Genomic DNA, 23,371 nt, shown 5'->3' on the forward strand with positions numbered 1-23,371 from the left:
GGCTCTGAGTGATAAAAGACAGTTTCCTTTTTTCCACCCAATGCTCCCCAAAGAAGGGTTCCAATACCCAGGAATTCTCCAATTGCTCCTCCATTTTGGATGGATCCTAATTGGGCTCTTTGCTCCAGACACGGAGAAGGGAGAGAATTCCATGAGAACTTTTATTCCTATGCTTGTCCAGAATGGAATTTGTGTTGTTATCTCACAACGATTTTCAATAACTGGTCATACAGCACCTCTCATGGATGTCATCTCCAAGTGGAGACAAGTGAATGTCTTTGTTCACTTCATAGAATTTGCTCCCATTTTCGACAGAATTCTTCCTTTCCATTTAACACTTGAAAGTTTACCAGGACCCATTGAAGGGAAAGTCTGGATCATGACAATGGATGGAATATATTCAATGAAAAAGCACAGGCTTCTCAAGTATGTCCATAGTATTTGTAGCTTTCCTCCTCAGTGGAAAGAAAACACAAGAGATGATCCCTATAAAACAGGTTTTTTTGTGAAACGTGAATTTCAAGATGAGTATTTTCACTGTTCTGTTTCAAAACACATCTTTTCTGTCAAAGGCCAGAAAAGGTGCACCCAGAAAGCCCCACTGGAGACCCAAAAAAAGAGAAATAGAGTACAAATCCCAAATGCAGTTGTTATTTACAGTGCCCTTAAGATTCTGGCCCATGCCTTAAATGCTGCGTCCAAAACCCAGAGGAGAAGGAAGAAGGGAAAAGAGAGATTGCGGGCTCCAAAGCTGCAGCCATGGAAGGTATGGGGTCCCAACAAGGATCCGTCAAACTAAATTCTTTTTCAGGGTGTTTGGTGCTCTCTGAGTTTCATTCTTTAAGATCTTGAGCTTCTGTATAAGATCTTGTACTTATTTGAAGAACGCTGCATCTGGGAAAAATGTTCCCAGAGACCTTCTGATTTTAAGTTCCTGTAAACCATCGTGAACGCGGTCGCTCAGTGGGTTAGGATGCTGAGCTTGTCGACCAGAAGGTCGGCAGTTTGGCAGATCGAATCCCAAGTGCCAGGTAACAGAGTGAGCGCCTGTTACTCGTCCCAGCTTCTGCCAACCTAGCAGTTCAAAAGCACATAAAAATGCAAGTAGAAAAATAGGGACCAACTACAGTGGCAAACCATTCAATATCACAGTAGTCCATGTCTATGCCCCAACCACCAGTGCTGAAGAGGATGAAATTGACCGGTTCTACGAAGCCCTACAGCACCTTATAGAACTAACACCAAAAATGATGTCCTTATCATCATGGGGGATTGGAATGCTAAAGTAGGAAGCCAAAAGATAACTGGAATAACAGGAAAGTTTGGCCTTGGAGTACAAAATGAAGCAGGGCACAGGCTGATAGAATTTTGTCAAGAGAATACGATGGTCATAGCAAACACTCTTTTCCAACAACCCAAAAGACGGCTCTACACATGGACATCACCAGACGGTCAACACAGAAATCAGATTGACTATATGCTCTGCAGCCAAAGATGGAGAAGCTCTATACAGTCAGTAAAAACAAGACCAGGAGCTGACTGTGGCTCAGACCATGAGCTTCTCCTTGCAAAGTTTAGGCTTAAACTGAAGAAAGTAGGGAAAAGCACTAGGCCACTCAGGTATGAATTAAATCATATCCCTGTTGAATATACAGTAGAGGTGACAAATAGATTTAAGGAATTAGATCTGATAGACAGAGTGCCTGAAGAACTATGGACAGAGGTTCGCAACATTGTACAACAGGTAGCAACCAAAACCATCCCAAAGAAAAAGAAATGCAAGAAAGCAAAATGGCTGTCTGAGGAAGCTTTGCAAATAGCTGAGGAAAGGAGGGAAGCGAAAGGCAAGGGAGAAAAACATAGATACGCCCAATTGAATGCAGAATTCCAGAGAATAGCTAGAAGAGATAAGAATGCCTTCTTAAATGAACAGTGCAAAGAAATAGAAGAAAACAATAGAATAGGGAGGACCAGAGATCTTTTCAAGAAAATTGGAGAGATAAAAGGAACGTTTAATGCAAAAATGGGCATGATAATGGACCAAAACGGCAGGGACCTAACAGAGGCAGAAGAGATTAAGAAGAGATGGCAAAATTACACAGAAGAACTATACAAGAATGAGCTTAACATCCCTGATAATCACAATGAGGTGGTCACTGACCTCGAGCCAGACATCCTAGAATGTGAAGTGAAGTGGGCCTTAGAAAAGCTGAGCAACAACAAAGCTAGTGGAGGTGACAGCATTCCAGCTGAGCTATTCAAAACCTTAAAAGACAGTGCAGTAAAAGTGCTACACTCAATTTGCCAGCAAATTTGGAAAACTCAACAGTGGCCACAGGATTGGAAAAGATCAGTTTACATTCCAATTCCAAAGAAAGGCAGTGCCAAAGAATGTTCAAACTATCGCACCATTGCACTGATTTCTCATGCTAGTAAAGTCATGCTTAAAATCCTACAAGCTAGACTTCAGCAGTATGTGGATCGAGAACTACCAGAAGTACAGGCAGGATTTCGAAGAGGCAGAGGAACTAGAGATCAAATTGCCAACATACGCTGGATCATGGAGAAAGCTAGGGAGTTCCAGGAAAACATCTACTTCTGCTTCATTGACTATGCTAAAGCCTTTGATTGTGTGGATCATAACAAACTGTGGCAAGTTCTTAAAGAGATGGGAGTACCAGACCATCTTATTTGTCTCTTGAGAAACCTATATGCCGGTCAAGAAGCAACAGTGAGAACTGGACACGGAACCACTGATTGGTTCAAAATTGGGAAAGGAGTCCGGCAAGGCTGTATACTGTCACCTTGCCTATTTAACTTATATGCAGAGCACATAATGAGAAAGGCAGGGCTAGATGAATCAAAATTTGGAATTAAGATTGCCAGAAGAAATATCAACAACCTAAGATACGCAGATGATACCACTCTAATGGCAGAAAGTGAAGAAGAACTAAAGAGCCTCTTGTTGCGGGTGAAGAAGGAGAGTGCAAAACTTGGGTTGAAACTTAACATTAAGAAAACCAAGATCATGGCATCTGGCCCTCTCAATTCCTGGCAAATAGATGGGGAAGAAATGGAAGTAGTGACAGATTTTATTTTCCTGGGCTCCAAGATCACTGCAGATGGGGACTGTAGCCAAGAAATTAAAAGACGCTTGCTCCTGGGGAGGAAAGCCATGGTAAATCTAGACAGCACACTAAAAAGCAGAGACATCACCCTGTCAACGAAAGTGTGTATAGTCAAGGCTATGGTCTTCCCAGTTGCAATGTATGGCAGTGAAAGTTGGACCATAAGAAAGGCTGAGCGCCAAAAAATTGAGGCCTTTGAACTATGGTGCTGGAGAAGACTCCTGCGAGTCCCTTGGACTGCAAGGCGATCAAACCGGTCAGTCCTAGAGGAGATCAATCCTGACTGCTCTTTAGAAGGCCAGATCCTGAAGCTAAAACTCAAATACTTTGGCCACCTAATGAGAAGGAAGGACTCACTGGAGAAGAGCCTAATGCTGGGAAAGATGGAGGGCAATAGAAGAAGGGGACGACAGAGAATGAGGTGGCTGGATGGAGTCACTGAAGCAGTAGGCGTGAGCTTAAATGGACTCCAGAAGATGGTAGACGACAGGAAGGCCTGGAGGAATGTTGTCCATAGGGTCGCGATGGGTCGGACACGACTTCGCAGCTAACAACAACAACAGTGTGAAGGTAACAGCGTTTCGTGCACCTTTGGCATCTAGTCATGCCGGCCACATGACTACAGAGTCATCCTTGGACAAATGGTGACTCTTCGGCTTTGAAACAGAGATGAGCACTGGCCCCTAGTGTCGGAAACGACTAGCACACATGTGCGGGGGAACCTTTACCTTTAAACCAACTTGACTCTTCTCCTTTGGTCTCTTCCTTGTCTTCTGGAAGGCAAAGTAGCTGATGGAAATTTTGTGCAATGTCTTCTGCAAGTGTGATGCTTGCAAGGGGATCTGATATGATTCCACTGCATCATTAATGAGATTATCATCAGATTAATAATATGATTATTATCAAATCATTAAAATATACTACTTTATTATAATCAATAACCACTCTACGTAAAGAATAATATCAGAAAATCAGCAAATGAAATCCTAAAGAAAGATCTAGATTGTGGCTGCCATCCATTTGAGTTATATAAGACAATGAATCAGAATAGTGATGAAATGGACCTTGGTGGTCTTGTAGTCCATCCCCCTGCTGAAGCAGGAGTCCCTATATCATTTCAGACAAATGGCTGTCCAGTCTCTTCTTAAAACTTTTAAGCACCCACAACCTTTGAAGGCAAGCTGTTCCACTGGTTAACTGTCTTCACTGTTAGGAAGTTTCTCCTTAATTCCATGTTGATTCTCTCCTTGATTACTTTCCATCCGTTGTTTCTTGTCTTGCCTTCTGGTGCTTTGGAACATAAATTGATCCCCCTCCTCCTTGTGGCAGCCTCTCAAATACTGTAATCTTGCTATCATGCCCCCCCCCTCTCCCAGTCCTCCTTTTCTCCAGACTGGCCATTCCCAAATCCTGCAACTGTTCTTCATATATTTTAGTCTCCAGACCTTTAATAATTTTAGTTGCTCTTTGTACTTTTTCCAAAGTCTCAATATCTTTTTTTTAATGTGGTGACCAAAACTGGATGCAGTATTCCAGATATGGTCTTACTAAGGCTTTATAGAGCAGTACTAATACTTCACATAAGTTTGATTCTATGCCTCTGTTTAGACGTTCTAAATAATTTCTGTGTCAAATCTAAGATGCTAAAAATAGTCATTTTCCAACTGTTTTTACTTACGCACCTCTCTCTATCATGCAATCATTTTTTTTCCTGGAAGCTAGGAATTTAAAAAAAGAGATCAAGATAGAGTTATTATAATTCTTGCATCACAAAGGTGCTTTTTCAGGAGAGAACTGGACTTTCTTGGGTTTTTTTGAAGATGTTTCACTTCTCATCCAAGAGGTTCTTCAGCTCTTACTGGATGGTGAGGAATGAAAGGTTTTATATTCCAATGAAGGAGTATATTTGGAGCTCAGGGTTGAAATGAGGGGTCTTTTGTGCTCTGAGTTTGTTTGTTTGTTTTTTTTCTTGCAGATGTTTCATTACCTTAACTAGATAACATCATCTGTGCTAGTATGGAGTGCTGCTTGCTGTCTGTTTATATTCTTGTGTCTTTTCCTGTCTGGGTGGGTGGGGGTGATCTTAGGGATTCTTTGGTTGGGCTGTTCATCAATGGCTCTGTGGCAGTTTCTTGATTAGGGTATTGCTTTCTTGATTGTTGGTCTGAAGGTGACCTATGTTGATCTGAGTGCTGATTACCAGTGGAGAAGTGCTGGAGTATCTATGGAGATTCTCAGTCATCTGGGCCATAGTTGTCCCAAAGATGCTTTTTCTTGAGACAACTGGATTTTCTTATTTTACTTTGAAGACATTTCACTTCTATCCAAGAAGCTTCTTCAGCTCTGGCTGGATGGTGGGGAATGGAAAGATGTATACTCCTGCAGACAGCTGTTCATTTGCATTCTTTTAGCCAGTTGTTAAAGCTACCTGGAGGCTTATCTGGACAGGATTATGGGGAGATTGAGCTCCACCACATGTTTATTGGACCCGTGCCCCTCCTGGCTGGTTGATGCGGCTCGGGAGGGGATATGAGGCTGGTTCCAGGCAGTTATATCTGCCTCTTTGAGTGAGGGTAGTTTCCCCGCTGTCTTGAAGGAGGCGGTGGTGAGACCTCTCCTCAAGAAGCCTGCCTTGGACCCAGCTGTGTTAAATAACTTTCGTCCGGTCTCCAACCTTCGCTTTCTTGCGAAGGTTGTTGAGAGTGTGGTGGCGCATCAGCTCCCTCTGGTCCTGGATGAAGCGGATTATCTAGACCCGTACCAATTGGGTTTCAGGCCCGGGTAGAGCACGGAGACGGCATTGGTCACTCTGGTGAATGATCTCTGGAGGGCCCGGGACAGGGGACATTCCTCTGTCCTAGTCCTATTAGACCTCTCAGCGGCGTTCGATACCATCGACCATGGGATCCTGCTGTGGCGTCTCAGGGGATTGGGAGTGGGAGGCACAGTTTTTCAGTGGTTCTCCTCCTATCTCCTGGGACGTTCGCAGTTGGTGTTGGCAGGGGGGCAGAGGTCGACCTCGAGGCCTCTCGCTTGTGGAGTTCCTCAGGGGTCGGTCCTCTCGCCTCTCCTGTTCAACATCTACATGAAACCGCTGGGTGAGATCATTTGTGGTTTTGGAGTTGGGTATCATCAGTACGCTGATGATACCCAACTTTTTATTTCGACCCCAAACCACCCCAGTGATGCCCTCGATGTGATGTCCCGTTGCCTGGAAGCGGTTCGGGTCTGGATGGGGAGGAACAGACTTCAACTCAACCCTGACAAGACTGAGTGGCTGTGCATACCGGCATCACGGGATATTCAGAATATCCCATCTCTTTCTATGGGGGGGTGAGCTATTACCCCCCATAGATAGGGCTTGCAACTTGGGAGTCCTCCTAGATTCACGGCTTACTTTGGATGATCACATAGTGGCCGTCACTAGGGGGGCCTTCGCCCAGGTTCACCTGGTGCGCCAATTACGGCCCTATCTAGACCGGGATGCCCTGCGTACGGTCACTCATGCGCTCGTGACCTCTCGTTTAGAGTACTGCAACGCTCTCTACATGGGGCTTCCCTTGAAGACCACTCGGAGGCTCCAACTGGTACAGAATGCAGCCGCGAGAGTTGTGTTGGGAGTCTCCCGATACTCCCATGTTACACCTCTGCTCCGTGAGCTGCATTGGCTCCCAGTTGTCTTCCGAGTGAGATTCAAGGTACTGGTAATGGTGTTCAAGGCCCTACATGGCATGGGTCCGGAGTACCTCAGGGATCATCTGCTGCCGGCATCAACTTCCCTCCGCCCTGTGCGTTCCCACAGAGAGGGCCTCCTCAGGGTGCCACCGGTCAGAAAATGTAGTCTGGTGGCCCCCAGGGGGAGGGCATTCTCTGTGGGCGCCCCGGATTTATGGAATCGGTTGCCGGTCGAGCTCCGGATGGCGCCCGACCTTCGCTCCTTCCGATGCGATCTGAAGACGCACTTATTCGAACAAGCCGGCCTGGCCTGATGGGGGGATGGGTTTGGGATTTTATTGTTGTTTTTTTAATATATGTATTTACTGTTTTAGTTTGGGCATCGTATTTAATTCTTTTTTAACTTTTGTATTTTTGTATTTTTATATATTTGCCCTGTTCACCGCCCTGAGTCCTTCGGGAGAAGGGTGGTATATAAATAAAATTATTATTATTATTATTATTATTATTATTATTATTATTATTATTATTATTATTATTATTATTATTATTATTATTATTATTATTACAAATTTTAAGGTAGTTGTATCCACTTAATTATCAGACCATCCAGCACTCAATTAAGTAGATCCCTACTCATCACATCATGAAGCATTTTGTTAATTATTTGTTAACATCAAATTATACCACCAGCATTCACTCAATCTATTAAGGAAATGTAAGGATATGAGGGAATGATTTTAGAAGATCAGAGAAAGAGATGCTGCGTAGGGAAAGTTCAGATGAGATGGCAGGGAGGGAACCATAGCTGCATACTTATGGGAGCACCTGCTGCCGGCATCAACTTCCCTTCGTCCAGTGCGCTCCCACAGAGAGGGCCTCCTTAGGGTGCCGTCGGTCAAAGAGTGTCGACTGGTGGCCCCCAGGGGGAGGGCCTTCTCTGTGGGCGCGCTAGACCTTTGGAACCATTTACCGGTGGAGCTCCGGACGGCTCCCGACCTTCGCTCCTTCCGACATGACCTAAAAACATATTTATTTGAACAAGCCGGCCTGGTCTGATGGGTTTAGGGGTATTTTAACGCTTTGTATTAATCTATTGAATTGGGCTGTTGTATTTAATATTTCTTTTAATTTTTATATATTGTATTTTATTGTATTGCCCTGTACACCATCCTGAGTCCTTCGGGAGAAGGGCGGTATAAAAATTAAATAAATAAATAAATAAATAAATAACAGGTAGAGAAAAAAAACCTCAGAAAAGATCCTCCCTAATTTTTAGACAGGCAAAAGAGGTGGTGAAAGATTTATACTTCACACTGTTAACTCTTTTCAATGAGTTTATGATTACTGTAGTTATTTGGGGGTGTTGTCCAATTTATTTGTGACCTTTCCGAAAATGTTCCCTATAATAGACACTTTTTTTGTCAAACACATCTTTTCAATATACTTTTTGTCAGTGTACTGTATGATTGAGAAACATTACTGAACTTTTGTTCTTGAGTTCTGAAGTTATTGATGAGATTTGTTTTCCCAACTCACAATATTTGCACATTAAACAAATGTAGAAGAAAGATTGAAATTTAAAAAGGCCATGTGAGATAAATTCCTGCATGCTTCCATTCCAGTTCCATCCATTTATAAAGACCGAGGAATTGTGCAATCTTTCCCTGATGAAAGTGTACGTGGATCAAAATGGAGACATAGCAGCAGATCTGTGGATCTTTAGTAGGGTGGTTCTCCCCGAGGAGGATCCCATCAACAAGCAATTGGGGAGTTTTGAAAGGCAGAAATTGATAATCAATCAAGATGCTTTGTCACAGCTAAAGTTCTTCAACAAGGTGGGGAAAATATTGATGATTTTTCTCTTCCCCCCCCCCCAAAGAATTATGACCCATTTCAAATGGATTAAACCCAGAGAGGGCTTCATGTGCTCAGGATTTTGGTGTTAATAGCTTCAGGCTGACTTGCTCTTTTTCTTCAAATATCAAAGATGAAGGCAATCCTGTTGACCAGTGCCTGAGTTCAGGTTTGGATTGAATCCAATGAAATGGAATCAAGACTGAATGAAGGTCCTGTTGAGCTAAGTGGGAAATTAGCTTCATCTTGTCCTGGATGAGGACAGTGTTCCCTAAAATGTCAAGTCCATGGTCTATGATGTTTTTAAGCAGTCCAGACCAGATCATAGCTATACATGCCTCTCTTTAACCCATTGAGATAGGACAATTTAGGAAGGAAGTCTAAGGCTTTCAGTTCATATAAAATTACTATGACCAGCCAGATGTGAACTTATTTACTTACCTAATTTTATTTATTTATTAAATACATTCACCACCCATTTTGCTACAATAATGGTTTGAAAACTGAAGCATGACTCTGATGCAAAGAAAAACAATTCCTAATATCAGAAACAATAAGGGACAATTCTGAGGGAAATATTACTCAGATTTGAGCATTGGTTTGTAAGAGGCACTTTGGAAAATCCCTTGAAAACAATTGTTTACCTTTATTGTTAGCTACCTTAAAACACATTGAGAGGCTCCAAATTAAACTAATAATAAATGTGGCTGTGTATTTCCCTGTGAGCTTGAATGTATGTACTTCTTCATTGCAGTGTGAGGCTACCAATAAGTTTGGATCTCCATCTCTGACTCCTCACTGGTAAATTACATTAGATATATATACCCTGCCATATGTCAAAAACATTTTGAGAGCAGTAGAATGCAGCTTCTGAGATCTGCAAGTGGGCATCACACACTACTTAGAGGTTACCATACAAGGAGAGATCATGCATTGCTAAGATCACTTAGAGGTTGGAGATACTTCTAATGTAATCTACTGAATCCACTGCCCCTGTGACTAAGTAGGACAGACTGGCAGAAAGATAATGACCAGATTGCAAGAACACAAGAGACCAGTCAGATGTGGAGACCCAAACTCATTGGCAATCTCACATTGCAATTAACAATGACATACATTCAATTTTGCAGCTACTATGATTGTTGGCCATGCAGGTACAAAGATATCCAGGGAAATGATTGAAGCCTGGAAAATGGATCCCTTGTCAGTCAATATGTGTACTGATTTACAATCAGCTTATGAGGTACTTAGAAGCTGAGGGATTGGTATCACAAGGAAACAACAGCCGATCACTGGCCATCAACACACCTAAATATGACTTATAGAATAGCCCAAAGCACATATTCTAGTAGAGAGAAGTTCCCTGAAAATGGGCTCCAGCACAAGTTCAAAAGTTTGGAAGAATAAACTTCTGGTCCTGCTGATCGACCTAGATTGGATCTTGCAAAGAACATCTCCTTTCAGGTTGACAACAATTATTTGAAAGGATTTTTTTTCCCTTTCTATCATAACTGGGAGATAGTTTAGGACTATTTCAAAGGGAAGCAGCTTTGCAATGTTTAAGTATTCCAGAAGAAACATTTCCAGATCCTACTGGTCAGAAATTTCTTTCTTCATTACAGTTGTATTTTATTTTAATAAATCTAATGGAATGAAAATTTAATCTTTTACAATAACATTTAATCTAAAATTTAGCATGAGCGGAAAATCATGCATATTTGAAGAAAGAAGGAATGTATGTTTATTCCACTATGTGGAAGAACTCACTGGTTGTCATTTTATGCTTAAATCTTTTCTCAATTTCATCCCTCCAGACTTTAGAAAGATACTTTTTTTGCAATCTGATATGCCAGAAGAAAAAAAGAGGAACTAAATAAGGGAATCTGGCTGTAATTGTATCTCCTGCAACCATTTGGAAGTAGTCAGATTTCATATTTGTTTATGTGAAACTCAGAGACTACTTGGCTAATGTTCATGTCTACCTCCATCTTACATGGATAGTGAGCCTAATATATTTTGTTTGATGTTTCTTCTTTTTCTTCTTAGTCTCTGCCTCAGTCCAAATGTGTGGAAAAATGTCATCCTGGATTTGTCAAGCAGGCTCGAGAAGGAGAACCAGTTTGCTGCTATGACTGTGTTCCTTGTCCAGAGGGGACCATCTCCACTCAGGAAGGTGGGTGATACTACAGGGAAAGCTATTGGATTCATCCAGAGCTCCTTGATCAATATGTATGTCAAAGATATATGAACTGAATTGTTTTGTTCTTAATTTTCATGGTGTCTAATTTCTTCCATAATGGGAGGGATAAGAAAAAGATCTTTTTTAAAAAAAAACATCAAGTGATGAAACACCCACAATATCAGAAGGCAAGCTGTTCCACTGGTTAATTGTTCTTATTGTTAGGAAATTTCTTCCTAATTCCAGGTTGCTTCTCTCCTTATTTAGTTTCCATCCATTGTTTCTTCTCTTGTCTTCTGGTGCTTTGGAAAATAAATTGACTCCCTCCTCCTTATGGCGGCCTCTCAAATACTGGAATACTGTTATCACATTCCCACTAGTCCCTCTTTTCTCTAGACTGGCCATTCCCTAATCCTGCAGCTGTTCTTCATATATTTTAGTCTCCAGTCCTTTAGTCATCTTAGTTTCTCTTCCAGATGTGGCCTTACTAAGGCTTTTTAAAGTGGTACTAATACTTCACATGACTTTGATTCTATTCCTCTGTTCATAACACCAAGGATTGTATGAGCTTTTTTTGGCTGCTGCCCAATATCTCAGCATCTGCCACAAAGAAGAGGGAGTTAAGCTATTTTCCAAAGCGCCTGAGGGCAGGACAAGAAGCAACAGATGGAAACTAATCAAGGAGAGAAGCAACCTAGAACTAAGGAGAAACTTCCTGACTGTTAGAACAATTAACCAGTGGAACAACCTGCCTCCAGAAGCTGCGAATGTTCCAACACTGGAAGTTTTTAGGAAGAGACTGGACAGCCATTTGTCTGAAATGGTATAGGGTTTCCTGCCTGAGCAGGGGGTTGGACTAGATGACCTCCAATCTACCTTCCAACTTTTTTTTAAATTATTATTATTATTATTATTATTATTATTATTATTATTATTATTATTATTATTATTATTATTATTATTATTATTATTATTATTATTATTATTATTATTATTAACTGTGACTCATGTTTAACTGGTCGTCCACTAGGAATACAAGGTCCCTCTCACAGTTACTGTTTTTAAACACGTTTCACCTAACATCTACTTGTACCTTTGGCTTTTCTCCACATTAAATTTCATTTTGTTAGATATGGCCCATTGTTCAAGTTTGTCAAGATATTTTTGGATCCTGAGCTTGTCTTCTGGGATGTTGGCTATTCCTGCCAGCTTGGTGTCATCTGCAAATTTGATGAGATCCCCTTCTATTCCCTCATCTACGTCAGTTATGTAGATATTGAAAAGTACTGGGCATATTTCTATCATCCAACTAAAATTTAAACATTAAAATAACTAACTAACTAACTAACTAACTAACTAACTAACTAACTAACTAACTAAATAGATGATAGATAGATAGATAGATAGATAGATAGATAGATAGATAGATAGATAGATAGATAGATAGATAAATAAATAAATAAATGGCAGACACGATGGAGCATTAGCTCTTTCCCTGCTGTCCGTTTTCAGTTTCTGTATTTCTTTCCTATACTCATGGGGTTGCTCTTGAAAACCATCTGGACTTTACAAAATGGTCCAGAATACAATGGCATGCGCGGTGTTGTATTTTCCTATGTTCCCTATGTTATTTCTATTGTGTAAGTTCCTCAGGTTCCCAGTTTCTTTCCAAGTTCAGTTAAATTCACCTTTCAAACCCTACAAGAGACAGAGCCAAGTTATCTTCCTTTCCTTGAGGATATCTGCTTGTCCCACCAGAGCAGATATAATTGGCATGCAAAATGCCATCCAAAAAATTGCCACTTTGTGGGTTCTCAGAATCCTGCCCGTTCTGGCGCAATTCCTGCCTTATTTGACCTACTCCCCCGTATAATTCAATAGGCCCCCATCCTCCTAAATATCTCGACAATTTCTACTTCTCCCAGGATATGGGATATGGTAAGGTCAGTGCAAGGTCAGAATCTGGTGGCTTTCCTCAAAGAAGGGAGGCTGTGGCACCAGATATTTCTTCTTTTAATTTAATTTTGTTATTGTTGTTTTTATAGTTGCATATATTGGGGAATATTTTTGCTGGAGTGTAAGTACTGAGGCTTCCTGTCTCTCAGTATTACATCTCATCTCTAAATGTTTTCTTTAAGTTTGAAAGACTATAAAAGAAATATTACTTTGTTTTCTCAGATATTGAACAATGCACCAAGTGCCCAGATGATCAATATCCAACCGAGAACCGAGTCCAGTGTGTCCCCAAAATTATAACCTTCCTGTCTTATGAAGAAAATCTGGGCATCATCCTTGTGTGTTTTGCCTTATTCTTGTTCTTAATCACAGCTCTTGTTTTAACCATATTCATTAAACACCAAGAAACTCCCATTGTCAAAGCCAACAACCGGGACCTCTCTTACATCCTCCTGGTCTCCCTCCTGCTTTGCTTCTTGTCTTCTTTTCTCTTCATTGGTCAACCAAGAAAAGCCACCTGTCTTCTCCGACAAACAATGTTCAGCACTGTTTTCTCAATAGCTGTGTCTTCTGTCTTGGCCAAAACAATCACAGTGGTGTTTGCATTCCTGGCCTCAAAACCAGGGAACAGGATGAGAAGATGGTTGGGAAGGAGTTTGGCCAACTCTAACATCCTTTCTTGTTCTTCTGGCCAAATTTTCCTCTGTGCTGTATGGCTGGCAATTTCTCCCCCATTCCCTGAGTCTGACCTGCACTCTCAGCCTAGAGAGATCATCCTTCAGTGCAATGAAGGCTCTGTCACCATGTTTTATGTTGTCCTTGGTTACATGGGTTTCCTAGCTGCCATTTGCTTCACAGTAGCTTTCCTGGCTAAGAACCTGCCTGGGGCTTTCAATGAAGCCAAGCTGATCACCTTCAGCATGCTGGTTTTCTGCAGTGTCTGGATCTCCTTCCTGCCCACCTATCTGAGCACCAAAGGAACGTCCATGGTTGCTGTTCAAGTGTTCTCCATCTTGGCCTCCAGTGCTGGACTGTTGGGCTGCATCTTCTTCCCCAAGTGCTACATTATCATCCTGAGACCAGATCTAAACACTAAGCAACATCTAATGATAAAAGCAGGGAAATGACTGTGAAATAGTTTCAAACTCATAATGTTTAACTATTCGTTATTATTGGTTTTGTGTGCTTCCTTTGCATTTGTTTGACAACTTAAGTTTATTTGAACTGGAGGATGTTAGATCGTGGGCTCAGGACCGCAAGGCCAAGATGGACAACGCAGGACAACAGGGTTCAGCATAACTTCCTTTATTGATGTAGCACAGACTTGGCAAAAAAGGGGCAACTACCCCTCTTATATACCTAGTCAGGTATACTTGGAACCAATCCCATTGTCCAGATTTCCCGCCAAAGACTTCCCTGCCAATCCTGACAGGGCACCCTGCCACCTGGTGGTGTCAGTGGCTATCTCTGTGACATCTCCTATATACATATATACATAACACCCCTTCCCCCATACAAAAAAACCCCAAATAATAATGGGAACAATAAACAACTAATGGAATAAACCCTGCAGTGTTGAGCTGGATTTTTTTATAATACCCTAGCCTCAAGACCTTACATAGTCCTTGAGATACACCGGTGGCCTATGGATCCTTGCTGACTGTTTCACTGCTTGCCCTGCATTCTGGTCTCCTGGATCAGCAAGGGCAACTGGGTCTGCAATGTAGTCATCCCTTGGGATGCCATCAGGGTCCTGATAGCCGGCCAGATGTTGCTCTGGAGACACATTTTGTGGCTTTTCAGGTTGTCTCTTCCTCAACTGATCAATATGTCTCCTCACCTCGCGACCCTCCTACACCTCTACAATGTAAGATACAGGGCCCGTTTTGCCCACTACCACCCCCTGGATCCAAGTAGGCCCTAGACCATAGTTCCAGGCCCAAACCTTTTCACCAATGTGCAATTCTCAGGTGGTGTCTGGTTGCTCCTGTTGAGCGGACACTCTGTCTGGGTGTAGTCTGTCCAACTTAGTAATGAGTCACCATCCCCAATGCAACTCAGCAGGGCTCTTGCCCATAGCTGTACATGGAGTGGTATGTTGCGCCAAAAGAAACTGAGCTAACCAGTGATGCCAATCTCCACTGATGATGCGCCTCAATGCGTCCTTGGTTGTCCTCACCATTCGTTCTGCCAAACCATTAGTCGACGGGTGGAAAGGTGCTGATGTGATGTGTCTAATCGAGTTGGCTCTGGTAAATGCCTGGAATAGTCTCTGCAGCACTTGAATTGTCTTTGCAGTGGTCATGCTAAAGACTAGGACTACTTCTGTGAAAGGATAGAATATTAAATAAATGTTTGTTTTTGTTTTTGGGGGGTTTTCTCAGATACAGAAAAATGCACCAAGTGTCCAGATGATAAGTATCCAAATGAGGACAGAATCCAATGTATCCCCAAAGGTATAACCTTCCTGTCTTTTGAAGAACATCTGGGCATCATTTCTAATCTCTTTTGCCCTACTCTTGTTCCTAATCACAGTATCTGTGTTACTCATATTCATTATATACCGAGAAATTCCCATTGTGAAAGCCAACAACCGGGACCTCTCTTACATTCTCTTGGTCACCCTCCTGCTTTGCTTCTTCTCTTCTTTTCTCTTCATTGGTCAACCAAAGAAAGCCACTTGATTTTTCAGACAAACTGTTTTCAGCATCATCTTCTCAGTTGCCATTTATTCTCTTTTGGCTAAAACAATCACAGTGGTGCTGGCGTTCCTGGACACAAAACCAGGAAACCAAGTAAACAGATGGTTGGGGAAGAGCTTAAGCAATTCCATCATCCTTTCTTGTTCTGCTGTCCAAATTATCTTCTGCTTCATCTGGCTGGGAGTTTCTCCCCCATTCCCTGACTCTGAGTTCCACTCTCAACCTGGAATGATCATCCTGGAATGCAATGAAGGGGCTGTTGCCACGTTCTACATCACCATTAGCTATATGGGCTTCTTAGCTGCCATCTGCTTCATGGTGGCTTTCTTAGCCAGGAATCTACCTGGGACCTTCAATGAAACCAAGCTGATTACCTTCAGCATGCTGGTGTTCTGCAATGTCTGGGTGAGTTTTATGCCCAGCTACCTAAGCACCAAAGGGAAATGCATGGTGGCTGTGCAGGTCTTCTCCATCTTGGCCTCCAGTGCTGGTCTGCTGGTCTGCATCTTCATTCTCAAGTGCTACATTATCATTCTGAGGCCAGACCTGAATACAAAGGAGTGGCTTACAACCAGAAGAAATGTAGAAATGTGAGATAGGGGGATGTCAACTTTCAACATGTTCTAATAGATGAAACCTAGAAAATAGTCCAAGCTGTTCTTCATGGATGACTAGGCCAACCTTTTTATTTCAAATCATTAAAGGCCAACTGGAAGATGGGATTGTGAGGAAATTAAGGTCTTGGAGTAGTGGGAGGATATTAACAATAATGAAAAATTGCATGTGACAGGTGTAATGTATTGGCCTTTTTCTATATGTTGTGAGTGTTTGCTTATGTTGCACTGCTTGCTAATTGCTTAAGTTCAATTGCTAAGTGCTAGTTCATGTGTATGCTTCTAACGGTTGCTAGCCAGCGCAGACTGGTTGTCTCCAGCCAGCTAAGTAGGTCTTTGGGCAGAAAACCTGTGCTTTAAACCTATTGGTTGCTGCCTACTGGCCAACCATATAAATAGCTGTGCAGCAGCTCCCTTGTTGCTTCTGTTATGTCTGACCTTCAATAAAGCCTGTTGCTGTTTGAAACCTTCTGTCTTGCTCAATGCCTGAAAGACCCGGCTACACAACAACCACCATGACATCCTTGTTTCTCAGTACATTTTAACTCCTATGACAAATACAACTGTTACAGTATGTTTCTTTTTATTTAAGCAATAAGTCTTAATTGTGGATAGCAACAGTAGATGGTTGGGATAATAATAATAATAATAATAATAATAATAATAATAATAATAATAATAATAATAATAATAATAATAATAATAATAATAATAATAATAATAACAACAACAACAACAACAACAACAACAAAAACAACAAACAAAAACAACAACAACAATAACAACTTTATTGTCACTTTGAATGTACACCAAATGGAATACATAAAAATGAAAATATGTTGCATACAGCTCTCAAAGGGTCACCACCTCCGATATTACACTCCTTGTTTGTGGCCAGCTCAAATTTCAGAGCATCCATTTTAGTCTCTAGGGAGCAAATGAAGGCAAATAGGACAGATGGAAATGGAGCTCCATGTGGATAGCCCTCAAATTAGCTTGTATTCCTGCACAACGATCTCGCCTCCTTTTCTTTTTCTGATCCTGTCTCGTCCACCTTTTCCTTAAAGGAGCCTCACTCCTTTTCACCCCTGGAACATTCTGCCACTGCCTCCAAAAGCACCTCTCCTTTCCTCTGGGCCTGCTGACAGCCTCATCCAGTTCCATCCTAACTTGAGGCTTGCTAATTATGAATATTCACGCTTAGATCACATATTAAATATGCATATGTCATATGTACTATTATCGTTTGTCCTCCTTTCCTGAAATGTATAAATATGAGTTTATCCTTTTGCTTATAGGAGTTCCTCCCACTATTTTCTGGAGGGAAATTCCCCATGGCCACTGAATAAAAAATAATTGTATTGAGCCTTGATTATTGTTTTGGGGGGGGGCTGTATTTTTTTTCCTGCAGAAACTGGTGTCAGCAATGAGATTCACAATCTAAATCCTAACAGACTCTGTGCAATCCCAAACTTTCAGATTTGAGACATGGTCAAATGCTGAGGATGGAGTATCAATTTTCTCCAATTGTTTAGTTTGCCTGAGTTTATTGGAGGGTGAAGGAAGAAGATGGCATGGGGGGATGTCTTCCTATAATCTCACAATCACTTCTTTTGTCTGCCTATGTGTAAAAATAGAATATTTTCTAGACAACCAAATAGGTAATTTTAAATCAGTATAATCATAATCATAATAGTAAAGTTGGAAGGGACCTTGGAGGTCATCTAGTCCAACCCCCTGCTCAGGCAGGAAACCCTGTACCATTTTGGACAAATGGCTGTCCAGTCTCTTCTTAAAAACTTCCAGTGTTGGAGCATTCACAGCTTCTGGAGGCAGGTTGTTCCACTGGTTAATTGTTCTAACTGTCAGGAAGTTTCTCCTTAGTTCTAGGTTGCTTCTCTCCTTGATTAGTTTCCAACTGTTGCTTCTTGTCCTGCCTTCGGGCACTTTGGAGAATAGCTTAACTCCCTCTTCTTTGTGGCAGCCCCTGAGATATTGGAACACTGCTATCATGTCCCCCCTCGTCCTTCTCTTCATTAAACTATACATACCCAATTCCAGCAGCAGTTCCTTATATGTTTTAGCCTCCAGTCCCCTAATCATATTTGTTGCTCTTCTCTGTAGTCTTTCCAAAGTCTCAATATCTTTTTTACATCGTGGTGACCAAAACTGGATGCAATATTCCAAGTGTGGCCTTACCAAGGCATTGTAAAGTGGTATTAGTACTTCATGTGATCTTGATTCTATCCCTCTGTTAATGCAGCCTAGCACTATGTTGGCTTTTTTGGCAGTTGCAGCACACTGCTGGCTCATATTTAAGTGATTGTCCACTAGGACTCCGAGATCCCTCTCACAGTTACTACTATTGAGCAAGGTACCCCCTATACTATACCAGTACATTTGTTTTTTCTTGCCTAAATGCAGAACCTTACTTTTTTCACCATCAGTATGATACTGATAGTTGCACAGATATGGGCCCTTCCACCTTGGAGACAGATCCTTCTTTTTCTGACACACTTTGTAATGCACACAATCTCTTGCTTGCACATGCTCATAGGCTACAGTGTCAAGTTTTTGATCATGATGAAATCTTACTCATGTTTGGGTCAGGTGCTGGTCCCATTTAAAAGATTATATAGCAGGAAGTAACTTGACCATGGGTCATGATGAAGAACACTTTCTGGGATGGGAATTAATTCAATGCCTAAAAGCATTGGACCCCAATAGACAATCTAAAAGGGATACTTTTGATGGGCAAGGGTGCCATGGGAAGCACATCTACCCATCTTCAGCCAATTATTTCTACTAGTTTGGCCAGGTGATTTTTTTAATGTTCCTGCTATCTTTACTTTTATCCTATTTTTATTATTGTATACTGTATAAATAACTCAAGGTGTTGGAAATGCTTAATATCCCTTTTTCCTTCAATTTTCCCCATAACAACAATCCTGTGAGGTGGGATTGGGCTGAGGGAGAGTGACTGGCTCAAAGTCACTCAGCCATTTTTTTATGCATCAGGAGGGACTAGAACTCACAGACTCCTGGTTCCTAGGCCAGCACCCTTGGTACTAGACCAAACTAGTTCTCTGTGACATTTCAGTTCTAGGCTGCTCAGGGCAGTATTTTAAAAGTGACTCCCTTAATCCATATGTTTCATTGCTGAAGTAATCCATTGACCACCGCACTGGCATCTGCTTTTCTAGTAGCAAAAGCTTCCATTTAACTAAAAGAGGTGCTTATGGTAACCAATGAATGCTTCTTATGTTTATATGACAGCATCTCAGTAAAGTATATTTGCATCTCCTGGAAAGGCAATTGGGAGGAATATTCCTCTTCCTCTACCTGCCCCAGTGTTGCCCAGGCTCAGAGCTTCCCTTTTTCAAAATCTACAAGATTTGATCTCACCAAGCTTGAAGGAGAAGGGTTAACTTTGTCCATTTCCCTGTATATAGTGTGACCACTGAGTTTTACTGTTTCCATTGCTCCATGTGTTTAATCATTCCCGGTCAAAATTGGTGCTTCTCTCAGGAACTCTAAATTCACATAAATATACTTATCTTATTGATTGCTGCCTGTGTCCAGGATCTAGGGATACTCATTCGTGGCTTCCTTCATTTCCTCTTTTTTCCCCTCTGCAATATTATTTGGTCCTTGGAGTTGCATGATAGGTTGTTCTTAACCTGGGAGTATCATTTGTTTATGAACACTTACTTTTTCACATGCCGCTTCTCTCAAAGGGAGTCCATTTTGCAGTGCCCACCCTGCCTAGTAGCAGCTAAGGCATCTTCATTCAGTGAGATAGGTGAAGACCTATAAAGCCCTAAATGGCTTGGGTCCAGGATATCTGAGAGAACACCTGCTGCCGGCATCAAGCTCCCTTCGTCCTGTGCGCTCCCACAGGGAGGGTCTTCTCAGGGTGCCGCTGGTAAAAGATTGTCGGCAGATAACACCCAGGGGGAGGGCCTTCTCTGTGGGTGCGCCTGCCCTTTGGAACCAGCTGCCCATAGAGCTTAGGACTGCCCCTGACCTTTGCTCATTCCGCCGGGACCTGAAGACTTGGCTCTTTGAGCTTTCTGGCCTGGACTGAAAGTATTAATTGGGGTTTTAATTGGAGTTTAATTGGGGTTTTATATTTATTCAAGGTCTAAATGTAATTATTTTAACTGTTCTTAATTTTTGTAATTGTTCTATTGTTATTTTAAAAACCTTGTGAACCGCCCTGAGTCCTATGGGAGAAGGGCGGTATATAAGTCTACTAAAGATAAAGATAAAAGGATAAAATTGGAGATAGAACAGAACCTCAGGGCCAGTTTCTGCTCCACACAGAAGGAACACAATCCCTCCTCCAAAGCCAAAGTCACCTTGTCAGACACCTCCAGTCATTGCTCAGTTGAGCTCTCTGCAGGAAAGCTGAGAACTGGAATTAAAAAGGGGCCACACATATTTGAGAAAACTTCCCAATCAAATGGATTTTTAGACACAGAGTGTTGCCTGGTATACACACCTAAATCATGCTTTTTATTGGCAGCAAGAAAATTGGCAAAGAATCAAACTCACCCCAACACTATAGGGGACCCTGCTATTGTCCCTGGTTAAAAATCAAAACTTGTGAATCCCATTTCTGACACCAGTTTCTGTGGAATCAAAACACAGGACCCAAAGCAAACAATCAAGGCTTATTGCAGTGTATATTACACACTACATGCTGAGAGTGGATCTTGTCCCAAGATTAGAGAGAAACTCCTTCAAACAAAGAGATACACTCACATCATACACTCACATCCCCATCACATTGGGATGGGTTTTAATGAATTTTTATACTGTGAAGTTGTAAGCTGCCCAGCAGCACCTATAGGTGAGTGTGGCAGCCTTATATGTTTGTTTAATAAGAATACATAAATATTTATACATTTCAGAAAAGAGGGCAAAATGATGCAAAACCAGAAGAGAAAAGGGCATACATGCATAAATAGTAACTTAAGAAATCTCAGGTTATGTCTTTCCCTTCTGTTGTGAAGAAACATAGTCTTAGTTATAGGAAACATTTTCCATCTTCAGATTCAAGAATAGCTACAGGAATATTTTCATAAAACTTCCCACAGGTCGTGATGAGCTGTAAGGCTGCATTCTTTACGTCTCCATTTTCCTACCAAACAGTCCCATAGATCTGGAAACTGATTTTACCCACATGATTGTGACTAAAAATAAGATTTGGTATTTTGTTATTGGTTTGTTTGGGAATATGACAGAATGGGAATAGGAGCAGCTTTAGGAATAAGAGGAACACCTCTTCCCCATGTGCATCTTGCTCCATTCCATCCTATCTTTGTCAATTTGAAACCAATGCTAGTGGTACTATTTATTGCTTTCATCTTTCTTCTTCTTCTTTCTTGATTTTAAACTGCCTACAGTCATTTCTAAGTAAGATTGGCAGGTTTAATAAACAAACAAAAAATGATCAAAACCTGTTAATCAAGCCTACTAAATGGCATTTTTGAAAAATAATACATTTCTAAAAGTCATTTTTTTTTCATTTTATTTGGACATCAAATGTTTTTTGTTATTCAGATCTGGCCTAAAAATAATAATGTAGCACTTGGGGATAAAGATGCAGCCCAGCAAGCCAGCACTGGAGGCCAATATGGAGAAGACTTGAACAGCCACCACGTACTTCCCCTTGGTGCTCAGGTAGGCTGGCACAAAGGACACCCAGACACTGCAGAAGACCAGCATGCTGAATGAGATCAGCTTGGCTTCATTGAAGGCCCCAGGGAGATTCCTGGCCAGAAAAGCTATGATGAAGCATATAACAGCTAGGAAACCCATGCAGCCTAAGACAATATAAAACATGGCAACAGAGCCTTCATTGCATTGTAAGATGATCTCTCTAGGTTGGGAGTGCATGTCAGAGTCAGGGAATGGGGGGAAAGTTCCCAACCAGATGCTGCAGATGAGAGCTTGGAGACCAGAACAAGAAAGGACAATGGAGTTGCCCAAGCTCTTCCCCAACCAACTCTTCACTTTATTCCCTGGTTTTGTGGCCAAGAAGGCTAACACCACTGTGATTGTTTTGGCCAAGATTGCAGAAATGGCAATTGAGAAGACAATGCTGAAGGCTGTTTGTCGGATGAGGCAGGTCACTCTCCTTGGCTGGCCAATGAACAGGAAGGAGGTCAAGATGGAAAGCAGGAGGGAGATCAGGAGAAGGTAGGAGAGGTCTCGGTTATTAGCTTTGACAATTGGTGTTTCCATGAATTTAATGAAGACCCCCAAGCCAAAGCCTGTGCTTAAAGAGAGGAACAAGGTAATGGAAGTCAGGATAATCCCCAGATTTTCCTTATAAGAAAGGTAGCTTTGAATCTTGGGAATACAGTAAACTCGATTGGTGTTTGGATATCGATCTTCTGGACATTTGGTACATTTCTCTGCATCTGAAAAAGAGAAAGAATAGAATCTCCCTTTAACATGTCCTTTAATCACATGCATTGTTTGGGTAAACTTGTTTTTGTCATGACTGACTGACTATAGGTGAACTCAATATATTTCTGCATTTCCCTCCAGCTAGAATAGTTTAATATTTCTTTTTCTTTCTTTCTTTTTACTGTTACCATTTCATCAATGAACTTGTTGAGGGAGAAGAAGGAAAGAAGAAAGGATTCAAGGAAGGAAGGTAGTTCCACCATTTTACCTTTTCACTGCTGAACCTCTTGAAAACTGGAGTCCAGCATTTTGTCAATGCTTTAAGGCACCAATGAGATCCACCCTATAGTGGAATGAAGTACATGTGAAGGATCATTTAGCCTAGCTTATGCCAGCTGGAATGGATAAACACTATTTTTGCCATGAGAAAGAAATATTAGGTGGAGTGGCCCTTGAAGATGAGTTATATATAGGGTGAGGACATCAAAATTCACTCCTCATTTTTTATTATCAGAAAGAGGAACATCTTCCAATAAGAACAAAAAGGAAGTTTGGCTCAATCTCAACTCATGATTCCTCTTCTCTCCTCCCCTTCCCCCTCCTCCCCTCCCCTCTCCTCTCCTCTCCTCTCCTCTCCTCTCCTCTCCTCTCCTCTCCTCTCCTCTCCTCTCCTCTCCTCTCCTCTCCTCTCCTCTCCTCACCCCAGGCCATGACTTTGAAAATTACTAAGACGAGTCTCCAGCAAAATCTCTGCAATGTCAGCCTCAGAAAATATAAACCCAATAGTCACCTGGGGGTGATCAAAAAAGGCACTACCTGAACAGATGGAGTCATCAAAGG

The 23,371-nt window shown here is 41.7% G+C and overlaps 1 protein-coding gene across 1 annotated transcript; it reads left to right on the top strand.

Moving 5' to 3' along the window:
• Positions 1-241: 241 nt before the first annotated feature.
• On the top strand, positions 242-13,922 carry LOC308661346 (vomeronasal type-2 receptor 26-like; the record flags this gene model as incomplete). The annotated part of the gene is made up of 4 exons (XM_081316268.1): positions 242-766; positions 8,429-8,641; positions 10,707-10,833; positions 13,018-13,922. 4 exons carry the CDS (start codon positions 242-244, stop codon positions 13,920-13,922), a joined length of 1,770 nt encoding a protein of 589 aa, XP_081172394.1.
• Positions 13,923-23,371: the final 9,449 nt, after the last annotated feature.

This window comes from Vipera berus (genome assembly GCF_964194415.1).
Source record: "Vipera berus genome assembly, chromosome: 2".
Taxonomy (NCBI): domain Eukaryota; kingdom Metazoa; phylum Chordata; class Lepidosauria; order Squamata; family Viperidae; genus Vipera; species Vipera berus.